General features: G+C 37.3%; 1 protein-coding gene across 2 annotated transcripts in view; it reads right to left on the bottom strand.

The window, feature by feature from the left end:
• The window catches only part of UNC13C (unc-13 homolog C), a 666,761-nt gene that overhangs the window by 85,548 nt on the left and 566,818 nt on the right, over positions 1–14,395 (bottom strand). For both annotated transcript variants that reach the window (XM_068963824.1, XM_068963823.1), the window contains one exon: positions 2,508–2,657. In XM_068963824.1, the coding sequence (XP_068819925.1) occupies positions 2,508–2,657 (150 nt within the window). The remainder of the gene's footprint in view (positions 1–2,507; positions 2,658–14,395) is intronic.

Here is a 14,395-nt window from a genome sequence, read left to right as displayed (position 1 = left end):
TTAAGGGGATCATCTCAAAACCACCTTGAAGACTTTTGGCCTTAATAATTCATTTTAAATAACAAAAAACAGAGGGGAAATCTAGCAATTGCTTCCTTAATTTAGTCAGAGTTAACCAACTTGGTAATGTAAGCTGAACACATATATTTTGGAACCTGAATTGTCTGTTTTGACTGATCACAGAACCAATTAACCAGACAATTTTCAAAAGTTATATATACTTGCTGACAGGAGAGATATCTTGCCATACAGTTGACCACATTCTTATAAAAAGGTATCCACCTGTTTTTTCCTCCCTCTGGAATTCCCATCTCCCATTTTCATATATACAAACCCTATCCACCTTTAAAGAAGACTTAACACAAATGATAATTATGCTGATCATCTGAATAGGAGACTACTGTATTATCCCTTATTGCATTTATCTGCTATACTTTCCTTTTTTTTCTTTCTAAACTGTTAGTTCCTTGAGAACAGAATTGATATCTGACTTTTTAAAAGGTCCCCTAATAAGTATATTTATGGTTATACATTTTGTATTAGCCCCCAAATTTCCAAGCTCTCCATGCCTATCTCTTCCTCAAATTTTAAAATCTTACAGATTTTTAAAGTTCACTGATGTTTTTCTATTTTTATAATCTCTTTCTACTAAGAATGTGAGGAAGTTACATATGATGATATAATAAAGTATAATTAGATATAGAAGAGACTATTTTAAGACTGACTAAAACAATAATTGAAATATATTGAAAAGAAGGGCCAACCTAGTTTATGTATTAGCTCTGTTTTATGGATGCTTAAATGGAGTCAGAGTCCCTTAACTAGTAGAATACTGGAGTGGGTTGCCATTTCCTTCTCCAGGGGATCTTCCCTACTGAGGGATCAAAGCTGCAACTCTTGTGTCTCCTGTATGGACAGGCAGATTCCTCACCACTACAGCACCTAGGAAGCCCTAGCAGGTAACAGTACTGGGATAATTTAAAACTTTCTGTATGTTTCACAACTCTTGGTTACAGCATGTGCAAAAATAAATAGTTCTGCCAGTGATAAATGTGTACCTCTGAGCTGCTGACTGGAAATCTCTAAACAGAAGGCATTCTGGTAGGAGTTTTAAGAGGTTCAGGATTGTTTTATCCTGCTCTCCACTCACCATCACAGTCACAACTAAATGGTAGTTTCTGTGAATCAGTTGTCTCATCCATAGAAAAGAGTCATGACAAAAACGTCAAGGGGTTGTTAGGAAACTAGGTGATAAGAGCAAAAGTGTCTATTAAGAACCTAAAGATATGAAGATGGCTTTTCCTCTTTCTTCCTCTTCTCTCCCTCCTTTCTTCTAATTTTTTCTTCTACACCACCTGCCTATTTCTTGCTAAGCTACCTAATTACCTATTCACCTCTCTTCTATATATTTCTTCATAGCAAACAGAAAATAAGAATTTTTATAACAAATGCTAAAATTAAAGTGATAAGAACATTAGCATTACTTATGCAGTAAGGTTATAAGCAAAGGGAAATGAAATTAAAGGAGAAGTTATTAATATATAGGGAAGGTTCTTACTAATTCCTTCTTTGCTGTTCTTATCTTTAACAAAAGGTAATGTATCCTTCTTATTTATCTTGGTCTCATTGGTATTAATTAATTTGTCACAACAATATTAAATGAGGTAATATAAGTAAAGTAGTAGATATTACGCTGGTCCCTTCGTAGGCATTCAAAATTATGTTCTCCTTTTCTACTTTCAGTTCTGGTTTCAAGTATCACCGTTGAAGAAATCATACCTCTTGTTGTTTTGGATCAATGGTTTCCAATTTTGGACACATTTAAAAGTATAGGTGCCTACTCCAAACTTACAAAACTAGAACTTCTAAGAGGAAGGGACCAAATAGAAAGGGAAACAAGCCAAACTTTTTAGTTAAGAACACTATCTTGTTGGTCATGAAGGCCTCCTTTCCCACCCATTCCACCACTACTGAACTGAAATCTCAATGGAGTCAAGTACTTTGACTCTCCATCATCACTGTCCAGTGTCTAGATTATAGCATTTGATGCAAATGGACACTAAGTAAATAGCTGATGAAGGTGGGACAAGGCAGCAATTTACTTGTCTCTGGGCTGAATTGATTCTAGTCATATTTGTGCTATTAGCTTCTTCAGCAGGTTTCTGGCATGAACTTGGATATTCTGGACTCACTCCTATCTATCTCCACATCCAAATGTTATCTGAGAAGCATGAAAATCCTAATCTCTCTGTGCCTCAGAATAGCAGCCTCCTTAGTTACCAATACTTATTTCCTCTCCATTTTTCCTTTTCTGTCCATAGTCATTCCTTCTATTTTCCCATCTAGTAATGAATTAAGAGTTTTGTTTTTTTGTTAATGAACTGATCTATTTCTGTAAAAGCCCTTTAAAACTGTCCTACATAGAGGAAAACTATTTTTCCCCCCTCAAATGCCTATCTGCTGAACTTAAGGCAGTGTATAAAGAGAAAATTGAGCAGAATACTTACGTTTTGTCCAAGAAGTCCATGAGAGGTCTTAATACAATCTCTGCATCCATTGCTGCACTGTTCTTATTAGATGCAGTATTTCCATTTGCTCTCATTTGATTTAGTTCGAAACTCATTTGTTTTATACACCCTTCAATGATAAGCTGGAAACTGAAAATAGAGAATATAAATTATGGAATAAAGCAAATAATTATGGTTTCCTTTGCCTGTGTCTGTTAAATTCACCCCAGGGAGTTTGATTTGTTTCCAATGGCATGATTTCCTTTGCTCATTAGTTTTCAAACTTATTGTTCAGCTGCAAAATTTTTTGTTGCAATGAAAACTTACTTGGAACCCTTTTATGTAAAGAAGATAAGAAAGATGCTTTTTGGGTTGAATTAATTTGAGTGGGGGACCATTCGGTCCCCATCTCTCCCAGTAACAGCTGAATTTCTCAAAGCACTGTTTTAAATGACATTTTCTTACTGGTTTTTAACAGTTGGTCACTCCTTCTTCAGTTAGCCCCTGGGACTCAACACCTTCTTGGCTTTCCTCCAGCCTCACTGGCTGCTCCTCTTCCATTGTCTGGCCTCTACCTCTAGCCTGGCTTAGCATATTAAAACACAGAATGCCTGGGTAGTTTTAATTTCAGAAAGTGAATTTTTTTTTTTAGTGTAAGTATGCCCCATGTAATATTTGGGGCATATTTATACTAAAGATTGCCTATTTTTATATGGAGTTCAAATTTAATTTGACATATGCTATATTTTATCTGGCAACCCTATATTGGCAAGCCAACTTCTAGGCTCAGTCCAGTATTAACAAACACTAACTGTATGAGAGGAGACAAGTTGTAAAGGTAAGCACACTGGAAAGTGGGCTTGGATAAATCAAGGCATAGCTTAAATAAAACCACTTAGTTTACACCTAGGATATTTCATAATCTATGAACACTTTGAAGTAAAACTAGACAAAATCATCCCTTAAATTTTACTACCACAAGCAAATTAATAATTTGCTTAACATTTAAAGTATAGGAGATAGAAAATTAAAATTAAAAAATTAAAATTTTAATTACAATTTAAAAATTAAATTAATTAAAATTTCTCTTTAGCTCTATAGAGAAAGTACTGTACAGGAATGATGAAAGAAGCATTAAAAGTAATAAAAAGCAAAGTTTACCCCTTTTACCATTTGTATAATGATTTAACTAAACATTTAATGAAGAGAACTTAATCTAAATATACTGAAACCAGAAAAGCTCCTTATGAACAGTTTGTAGGACAAACTCATCTTTGTACCAAAATAAAAAATGTATAAGTAGAGGTGACAAGCCTAACAAGGCTGGTGGTAGCAGGTTGTCCAAGAAAAGAATGTTAGTTCAACTTTAAAAATTACATTAAAAGTTATAACTTTTGGGTATTTTTAAATGTTAATCTAAAAAGTTACAGCTTTTTAGAAACCTTATCAAAAGAGTAAATAAACACCTTGCTGCTAAATCACTTCAGTCGTGTCCGACTCTGTGTGACCCCATAGACGGCAGCCCACCAGGCTCCCCCGTCCCTGGGATTCTCCAGGCAAGAACGCTGGAGTGGGTTTCCATTTCCTTCTCCAAAATAAACACCTTAGTTAGCTTAAAAGCAGCCACTAAGTACAGGGAGCATAGAGAGTCTCAAACTCAAGGAGAAATATGCCAAGACACATACTAATCAAACTAACAAACATTATATTCAAAGAAAAAATATTAAAAGCAGCAAATGAAAAGCAAAAAATAATATACAAGCGAACCCCCATAAGGTTACCAACTTATTTTTCAGCAGAAACTCTACAGGCCTTAGGGAGTGGCAGAATATATTTGAACTGATGAAAGGGAAAAACCTACAACCTAGATTACTCTACCCAGAAAGTATCTCATTCAGATTCGATGGAGAAATTAGAAGCTTTAAAGAGAAGCAAGAGCTTAAAAGAATGCAATATCACCAAAACAGCCTTACAACAAATGTTGAAGGAACTTCTCTAGGTGGGAAACATAAGAGAAGAAAAGACCTACAAAAACAGACCCAAAACAATTAAGAAAATGGTAATAGGAACATATATATATAGCACATCCCTGGCAGCTCAGACAGTAAAGAATCTGCCTGCAATGAAGGAGACCTGAGTTCAATCCATGGGTTGGGAAGATCCCTTGGGAGGAGGGCATGAACCCACTCCATTCTACTTGCCTGGAGAATCCCCATGGACAGAGGAGCCTGGCAGGCTGCATCCATGCGGTTTCAAAGAGTTGGACACGACTAAGCATGCATATGAATAATTACCTGATATAAACCGATTAAATGTTCTAATCAAAAGACACAGACAGGCTGGATGGGTTAAAAAAACAAGACCTATATATAAATGCTGTCTATAAGACATCCACTTCAGACCTAGAGATACATAAAGACTGAAAGTGAGGGGTTGGAAAAAGATATTTCATATAAATGGAAATAAAAAGAAAGCAGAGTAGTAATACTTATATCAGACAAAATAGACCTTAAAATAAAGACTGTTATAAGGGACAAGGAAGGACACTACATAGTGGTCAAGGGATCAATCCAAGAAGAAGATATAACAATGATAAATATTTATGTACCTAACATAGGAGCACCGCAATACATTAAAAGAAATGCTAACAGCCATAAAAGGGGGACTCAACAGCAAACCAATAATAGTGGGGAAATTTAACACCCCACTTATACCAATGGGGACAGATCATCCAGACAGAAAATTAATAAGTAAACACAAGCTTTAAATGACACACTAGATCAGACAGACTCAACTGAAATATATAGGACACTCCACCTGAAAGCAGCAGAATACACTTTATTCTCAAGTGTACGTGGAACATTCTCCAGGATACATCACATCCTGAGTCACAAATCAAGTCTTGATAAATGTAAGAAATTTGAAGTCATAACAAGCATCTTTTCCAACCACAATGCTATGAGATTAGACATCGATTACAAGAAAAAAAGCTGTAAAAAGTACAAACACATGGAGGCTAAGTAATATGCTAATAAATAACCAAGAGCACTGAGGAAATCAAAAGATACATAGAAACAAATGACAATGAAAACATGGTGACTCAAAACCTATGGGATGCAGCAAATGCTTTTCTAAGAGGGAAGTTTATAGCAATATAATCCTACCTTAAGAAATGAGAAAAATCTCAAACAACCTAACCTTACACCTAAAGCAACTAGAAAAAGAACAAGCAGCAAAATGCTAAGTTAGCAGAAGGAAAGAATCATAAAATTTAGAACAGAAGTAAACTAGAAATGAAAACAATAGCAAAGATCAATAAAACTAAAAGCTGGTTCTTTGATAAACAAAATTGATAAAGCTTTAGCCAGACTATCAAAAAAAAGGAAGAGGCTTCAAAGCCATAAAATTATTGGGCTGGCCAAGAAGTTTGTTCCAGTTTTTCCATTACATCTTACAGAAAAAAACCCAAACAAATATTTTGGCCGACCCAATAGAAATGAAAAAGGAGAAATTACAAATTGATACCACAGAAATACAGAGGATAGTAAGACTATTACAAGCAATTGTATGCCAATAAAATGGAAGACATGGACCGATTTTTAGAAAGGCACAGCCTTCCAAGACTAAACCAGGAAGAAATAGAAAATGTGAACAGACCAATCACCAGTAATGAAATTGAAACTGATTAAAAATCTTCCAGCAAATAAAAGTTCAGGAACAGATAGCTTCACAGGTAAACTTTATCAAACATTTAGAGAAAAGCTAACAACCATCCTTCTCAAACTCTTCCAAAAAAAAACAAAAAACTTTTGAGGCAGGAACACTCCTAAGCTCATTCTATAAGGCCACCATCACCCTGATACCAAAACCAGACAAAGATATCACACATACACATCCACAAAAATGACAGACCAGTATCACTGATGAACACAGAAGCAAAAATCCCCAACAAAGTACTAGCAAATAGAATCCAACAACATATAAAAGTGTCATACACCATGATCAAGTGGGATTTATCCCAGGGATGCAAGGATTCTGCAACATACACAAACCAATCAGTGTAATACACCACACTAACCAACAGAGGAATAAAAACTCTATGATCATCTCAATAGATGCAGGAAAAGCTTTTGACAAAATTCAACACCCATTTACAATTAAAAAGCTCTTCAGAATGTAGGCATAGAGGGAACTTACCTTAATTAATAAAGGTCATATTTGACAAACCCACAGCTATTAATAACAATATGCCCAATGGTGAAAAACTGAAAGCATTTCCTCTAAGATCAGGAATAACACAAGGATGTCCATTCTTGCCACTATTATTCAACATAATTTTGGAAGTCCTAGCCATGGCAATCAGAGAGGAAAAAGAATCCAAACTGAAAGAGAAGTAAAACTGTCACTGTTTACACATGACATAATACTATATATAAGGAATGCTAAAGAGGCCACCAGAAATCTACTGGTACTAATCAATGAATTTGATTAAGTTGTATGATACAAAATTAAAACACAGAAATCTCTTGCATTCCTATACACTAGCAAAAAAGATCAGGGAAAGAAAATAAGGAAACAATCCAATTTACCATTGAAACAACAACAACAAAAAATACCTAGGAATAAACCTACCTAAGGAGGCAAAAGATCTGTACTGAGAAAACTATAAGATACTGATGAAAGAAAGAAAGACCACACAGACAGATGGAGAGATATACCATATTCTTGGATCAGAAGAATCAATATTGTGAAAACAACTATATTATCCAAAGCAATCTACAGATTCAAAGCAATCTCTATCAAGTTACCAATAACATTTTTCACAGAATTAGAACAAAAAATTTTACAGTTTGTATGGAAACACAGAAGACCCCAAATAGCCAAAAGTAATCGTAAGAAAGAAAAAAATGGAGTTGGAGGAATCAGGCTCCCTGACTTCAGACTGTACTACAAAGCTACAGTAATCAAGACAGTATGGACACACACGCACGCACGCGTGCACACACACACACACACACACACACACACACACACAAATACAGATCAATGGAACAGGACAGAAAGCCCAGAGATAAACCCTCCCACCTATGGTCACCTAATCTATGACAAAGTAGCCAAGAATATAAAATGGAGAAAAGTCTGTCTCTTCAATAAGTGGTACTAGGAAAACTGGAGAGCTAAAGCTAAAAGAATGAAATTAAAACACTCCCTAACACCATACACAAAAATAACCTCAAGTACATTAAAGACCTAAATGTAAAGCCAGACACTATAAGTCTCTAACAGGAAAACATAGGCAGAATACTCTTTGACATAAGTCACAACAAAATCTTTTTTGACCCACTTCTTAGAGTAATGAAAATAAAAACAAAAATAAACAAGTGGCATCTAAGTAAACTTAAAAGCTTTTGCACAGCAAAGAAAACAATAAACAAGACAAAAAGACACCCTCAGAATGGGAGAAAATATATGAAGCAACTGACAAGGATTAATCTCCAAAATATACAAACAGCTCTTGCAGCTCAATATAAAAACAAAGAACACCATCAAAAAATGGGTAGAAGACCTAAACAGGCATTTCTCCAAAGAAAGCATACAGATGGACCACAGGCATATGAAAAGATATCAGCATTACTAATTATCAGACAAGTGCAAATCAAAACTATCATCTCACACTGGTCAGAATGGCCATCAAAAAATTTACAAACAATAAATGCTGGAGAGGGTGTGGAGAAAAGGGAACCCTTCTAAACTATTGGTGGGAATGTAAACTGATACAACCATTATGGAGAACAGTATGGAGGTTCCTCAAAAAACGGAAAATAGAACACTATATGACCCAAAAATCCCTCTCCTGGGCATATACCCAGAGAAAACCATAATTTCAAAAGATACATGCACCCCAAAGTTCACTGCAGCACTACAATAGCCAGGACATGAAAGCAAGCTAAGTTTCCATCAACAGAAGAATATGCCATATATATATATATACACACACACACACACACACACATACACACACATATATACACATACAGACACATACACACATACATACATATAACTCAGCCATAAAAAGGAATGGAATTGTGTCATTTGTAGAGACATGGATGGACCTAGAGACTGCCATACAGAGTGAAGTCAGAAGGAGAAAAGGAAAAAAGGGAAATTTTATAGTAATGCATATATGTGGGATCTAGAAAAAGGGTACTGATGAAACTATTTGCAAAGCAGACATAGAGACACAGACCCAGAGAACAAACATATAGAAAACCAAAGGTGGCATGGAGGGGCTGGGCTGAATTGGGAGATTGAAATTGACATATACTCACTACCATGTATAAAATAGATAACTAATGAGAACCTACTGTATAGCATAGGGTACTCTACTCAATGCTCTGTGGTAACCCCAATGAGAAGGAACTCCAAAAAGGAAGGGATATATGTATACTTACAGCTGATTCACTTTGCTGTTTGGCATAAATTAGCACAACATTGTAAAGCAACTATAATAAATTTTTTTTATAAAAGCATTCAAGCTCAACAATTACATTATCTTAATATCAACAAAAGCAAAATCAACCCCAAGGTGTTACACTGGGCTAATCTATTAACCAATAGACACAATAATGTTAATATAAATAACAAGAAATACTTCTCCTTGCATAATCTATATAAGTAACTAATATCATACTGATAGTTAAAAGCAAGTAAGAGGTGGCAAGAATGCACAGAAGAACTATAGAAAAAAGGTCTTAATGATCTGGATGACCATGCTGGTATGATCACTCATCTAGAGCCAGACATCCTGGAGAGTGAAGTCAAGTGGGCCTAAGAAGCATTACTACAAAGCTAGTGGAGGTGATGGAATTCCAGCTGAGCTATTTTAAATCCTAAAAAGATGATGCTGTTAAAGTGCTGCACTCAATATGCCAACAGATTTGGAAACTCATCAATGGCTACAGGACTGGAAAAGATCAGTTTTCATTCCAAAAGAAAGACAATGCCAAAGAGCATTCAACTACTGTACAATTGCAGTCATTTTACATGCTAGCAAGGTTATGCTCAAAATCATTCAACCTAGGCTTCAACAGTACATGAACCAAGAACTTCTAGATGTACAAGCTGGATTTACAAAAGGCAAAGGAACAAGAGATCAAACTGGCAATATCTGTTGGATCACAGAAAAAGGAAGGGAATTCCAGAAAAACATGTGCTTCATTGACGGTACTAAAACCTTTGACTGTGTGGATCACAACAAACTGTGGAAAATTCATAAGGATGGGAATACCACACTACCTTACCTGCCTCCTGAGAAACTGGTATACAATTCAAGAAGCAACAATTAGAACCAGACATGGAACAATGGACTGTTTAAAAACTGGGAAAGGAGTATGTCAAGGCTGTATATTGTCACCCTGCTTATTTAAATAAGATGCAGAGTATATTATGCAAAATGCTGGTCTGGATGAAGCACAAGCTGGGATCAAGTTTGCTGGGAGAAATATCAATCACTTCAGATATGCAGATGATACCACTCTAATGGCAGAAAGCGAAGAGGAACTAAAGAGCCTCTTGATGAAGGTGAAAGAGGAAAGTGAAAAATCTGGCTTAAAATTCAACATTCAACAATTGAAGATCATGGCATCCAGTCCTATCACTTCATGGCAAACAGATGGGTAAAAATGGAAACAGTGACAGACTATTTTCTTGGGCTCCAAAATATCAATGGATGGTGATTGCAGCCATGAAATTAAAAGACACTTGCTCCTTGGAAGAAAACCTATGAAAAACCTGGACAGTGCATTCAAAAGCAGAGACATCACTTTGCCAACAAAGGTCTGTATAGTCAAAACTATGGTTTTTCCAGTAATCATTTATAGATATAAGAATTAGACCATAAAAAAGGCTGAGAGCTAAAATATTGATGATTTGAGCTGTGGTTTTGGAGAAGACTCTTGAGAGTCCCTTGGACTGCAAGGAGATCCAACTAGTCCATCCTAAAGGAAATCAGTCCTGAATATTCACTGCAAGGACTGATGCTGAAGCTGAAACTCCAATACTCTGGCCACCTGATGCAAAGAGCTGAATCACTGGGAAAGATACTGATGCTGGGAAAGACTGAAAGCAGGAGGAAAAGGGGGTGACAAAGGATGAGATGACTGGTTGGCATCACTGATTCATTGGCAATGAGTTTGAGCAAACTCCTGGAGATAGTGAAGGACAGGCAAGCCTGGGTGCTGCAGTCCAGGGGGTGGCAAAGAGTTGGACATGACTGAGTGACTGAACAACAACAGCAGCAAATAAATGCAATTAAACATTAAGTTACTTATTAAATACACTTTAACCCAACATAGGCAGGCCCTCAAGCAAGACTAAAAAAAGATTTAACTAAGTCTGTGAGGTGTAATCCTTAGTATTATAGTTTTCACTCTTTATATCCTCCTACACCAACTTTGGTGGTTCCTAACTAAACAGCCTTGAGTAACAGGCAAATCTGGCCTTGGAATACAAAATGCAGGGCAAAGACTAATAGAGTTTTGCCAAGAAAATGCACTGGTCATAGCAAACACCCTCTTCCAACAACACAAGAGAAGACTCTACACATGGACATCACCAGATGGTCAACACCGAAATCAGATTGATTATATTCTTTGCAGCCAAAGATGGAGAAGCTCTATACAGTCAACAAAAACAAGACCAGGAGCTGACTGTGGCTCAGATCATGAACTCCTTATTGCCAAATTCAGACTTAAATTGAAGAAAGTAGGGGAAACCACTAGACCATTCAGGTATGACATAAATCAAATCCCTTATGATTATACAGTGGAAGTGAGAAATAGATTTTAAGGGCCTAGGTCTGATAGAGTGCCTGATGAACTATGGAATGAGGTTCATGACATTGCACAGGAGACAGGGATCAAGACCATCCCCATGGAAAACAAATGCAAAAAAGCAAAATGGCTGTCTGGGGAGGCCTTACAAATAGCTGTGAAAAGAAGAGAAGCGAAAAGCAAAGGAGAAAAGGAAAGATATAAGCATATGAATGCAGAGTTCCAAAGAATACCAAGAAGAGATAAGAAAGCCTTCCTCAGCGATCAATGCAAAGAAATAGACGAAAAGAACAGAATGGGAAAGACTAGAGATCTCTTCAAGAAAATTAGAGATACCAAGGGAACATTTCATGCAAAGCTGGGCTCGATAAAGGACAGAAATGGTATGGACCTAACAGAAGCAGAAGATATTAAGAAGAGGTAGCAAGAATACACAGAAGAACTATACAAAAAGATCTTCATGACCTAGATAATCACAATGGTATGATCACTCACCTAGAGCCAGAAATCCTGGAATGTGAAGTCAAGTGGGCCTTAGGAAGCATCACTATGAACAAAGCAAGTGGAGGTGATGGCATTCCAGTGGAGCTATTTCAAATCCTGGAAGATGAGGCTGTGAAAGTGCTGCACTCAATATGCCAGCAAATTTGGAAAACTCAGCAGTGGCCACAGGACTGGAAAAGGTCAGTTTTCATCCCAATGGCAAAGAAAGCTCAAACTACCGCACAATTGCACTCATCTCACACGCTAGTAAAGTAATGCTCAAAATTCTCCAAGCCAGGCTTCAGCAATACGTGAACCATGAACTTCCACATGTTCAAGCTGGTTTTAGAAAAGGCAGAGGAACCAGAGATCAAATTGCCAACATCCGCTGGATCATGGAAAAAGCAAGAGAGTTCCAGAAAAACATCTATTTCTGCTTCATTGACTATGCCAAAGCCTTTGACTGTGTGGATCACAAGAAACTGTGGAAAATTCTGAAAGAGATGACAATACCAGACCACCTGATCTGCCTCTTGAGAAACCTATATGCAGGTCAGGAAGCAACAGTTAGAACTGGACATGGAACAACAGATTGGTTCCAAATAGGAAAAGGAGTATGTCAAAGCTGTATATTGTCACCCTGCTTGATTAACTTATATGCAGAGTACATCATGATAAATGCTGGGCTGGAAGAAGCACAAGCTGGAATCAAGATTGCCAGTAGAAATATCAATAACCTCAGATATGCAGATGACCCCACCCTATGGCAGAAAGTGAAGAGGAACTAAAAAGCCTCTTGATGAAAGTGAAAGAGGAGAGTGAAAAAGTTGGCTTAAAGCTCAACATTCAGAAAACAAAGATCATGGCATCTGGTCCCATCACTTCATGGGAAATAGATGGGGAAACAGTGGAAACAGTGTCAGACTTTATTTTTTGAGGTTCCAAAATCACTGCAGGTGGTGACTGCAGCCATGAAATTAAAAGACGCTTACTCTTTGGAAGAAAAGTTATGACCAACCTAGATAGCATATTCAAAAGCAGAGACATTACTTTGCCGACTAAGGTCCATCTAGTCAAGGCTATGGTTTTTCCAGTGGTCATGTATGGATGTGAGAGTTGGACTGTGAAGAAAGCTGAGCGTTGAAGAATTGATGCTTTTGAACTGTGGTGTTGCAGAAGACTCTTGTGAGTCCCTTGGACTACAAGGAGATCCAACAATTCCATTCTGAAGGAGATCAGCCCTGGGATTTCTTTGAAAGGAATGATGCTAAAGCTGAAACTCCAGTACTTTGGCCACCTCATGCAAAGAGTTGACTCATTGGAAAAGACTCTGATGCTGGGAGGGATTGTGGGCAGGAGGAGAAGGGGACGACAAAGGATGAGATGGCTGGATGGCATCACTGACTTGATGGACGCGAGTCTGAGTGAACTCCGGGAGTTGGTGATAGACAGGGAGGCCTGGCATGCTGCGATTCATGGGGTTGCAAAGAGTTGGACACGACTGAGTGACTGAACTGAAGTAAACAGCAGAAAATACTAAGAGATTAAATAGCGGAAACTCTGAGCATATCCAGTCATCCTCTGTATTGTCTGTTACTCTCAACTTCAACAATAAGTGTGATTATAATACACACACAAGCAGGCAAGAAAAAAGCCAGTTAGGATAATGAGGGTAAATTAATCACATCTTGGGAATGGTGTGAAGGAGTTACCAGGTAATAATAATAAGAAACCTGTACTGTATGCAGGTCAAGAAGCAACAGTTAGAAGCAGAAATGGGACAATGGACTGGCTCACATTGGGAAAGGAGTATATCAAGACTGTGTATTTTCATCCTATTTATTTAACTTAGATGCAGATACATCTGCATCTACATCTGCATCTGGGTAGATGAATCACAAGCTGGAATCAAAATTGTCAAGAGAAATCAACAACCTCAGATATGAAGATGATACCACTCTAATGGCAGAAAGTAAAGAGCAACTAAAAAGCCTCTTGATAAGGGTGAAAGAGAAGAGTGCAAAAGCTGGCTTAAAAATCTACATTCAAGAAATGAATATCATGGCATCTGGTCCCATCACTTCATGGCAAACAGATGGGGAAAAAGTGGAAACAGTGATAGATTTTCTTTTCTTAGCTCCAAAATCACTGTGGACAGTGACTGCAGCCATGAAATTAAAATACACTTACTCCTTGGGAGAAAAGCTATGACAGACCTAGATAGCATATTAAAAAGCAGAGACAATTATTTGCCAACAAAAGTCCACATGGTCAAAGCTATGGTTTTCCAGTAATTGTGCATGATGAGAAAGTAGGCTGAACACCAAAGAATTAATGCTTTCAGATGGCGGTGCTGGAGAAGACTCTTGAGAGTCCCTTGGACTTTATGGAGATCCAAGCAGTAGATCCTAAAGGAAATCAACCCTGAATATTCATTGGAAGGACTGATGCTGAAGCTTCAATACTTTGGCCACCTGATGCAAAGAACCAACTCACTGGAAAAGACCCTGATTCTGGGAAAGATTGAAGGGAATAGACAAAGGGGTGGCAGAGGATAAGATGGTTAGATTG

The sequence above is a fragment of the Capricornis sumatraensis genome, chromosome 2 (genome assembly GCF_032405125.1).
Source record: "Capricornis sumatraensis isolate serow.1 chromosome 2, serow.2, whole genome shotgun sequence".
NCBI classification, from domain to species: Eukaryota; Metazoa; Chordata; class Mammalia; order Artiodactyla; family Bovidae; genus Capricornis; species Capricornis sumatraensis.
This window is presented reverse-complemented; position numbering and strand designations above follow the sequence as displayed.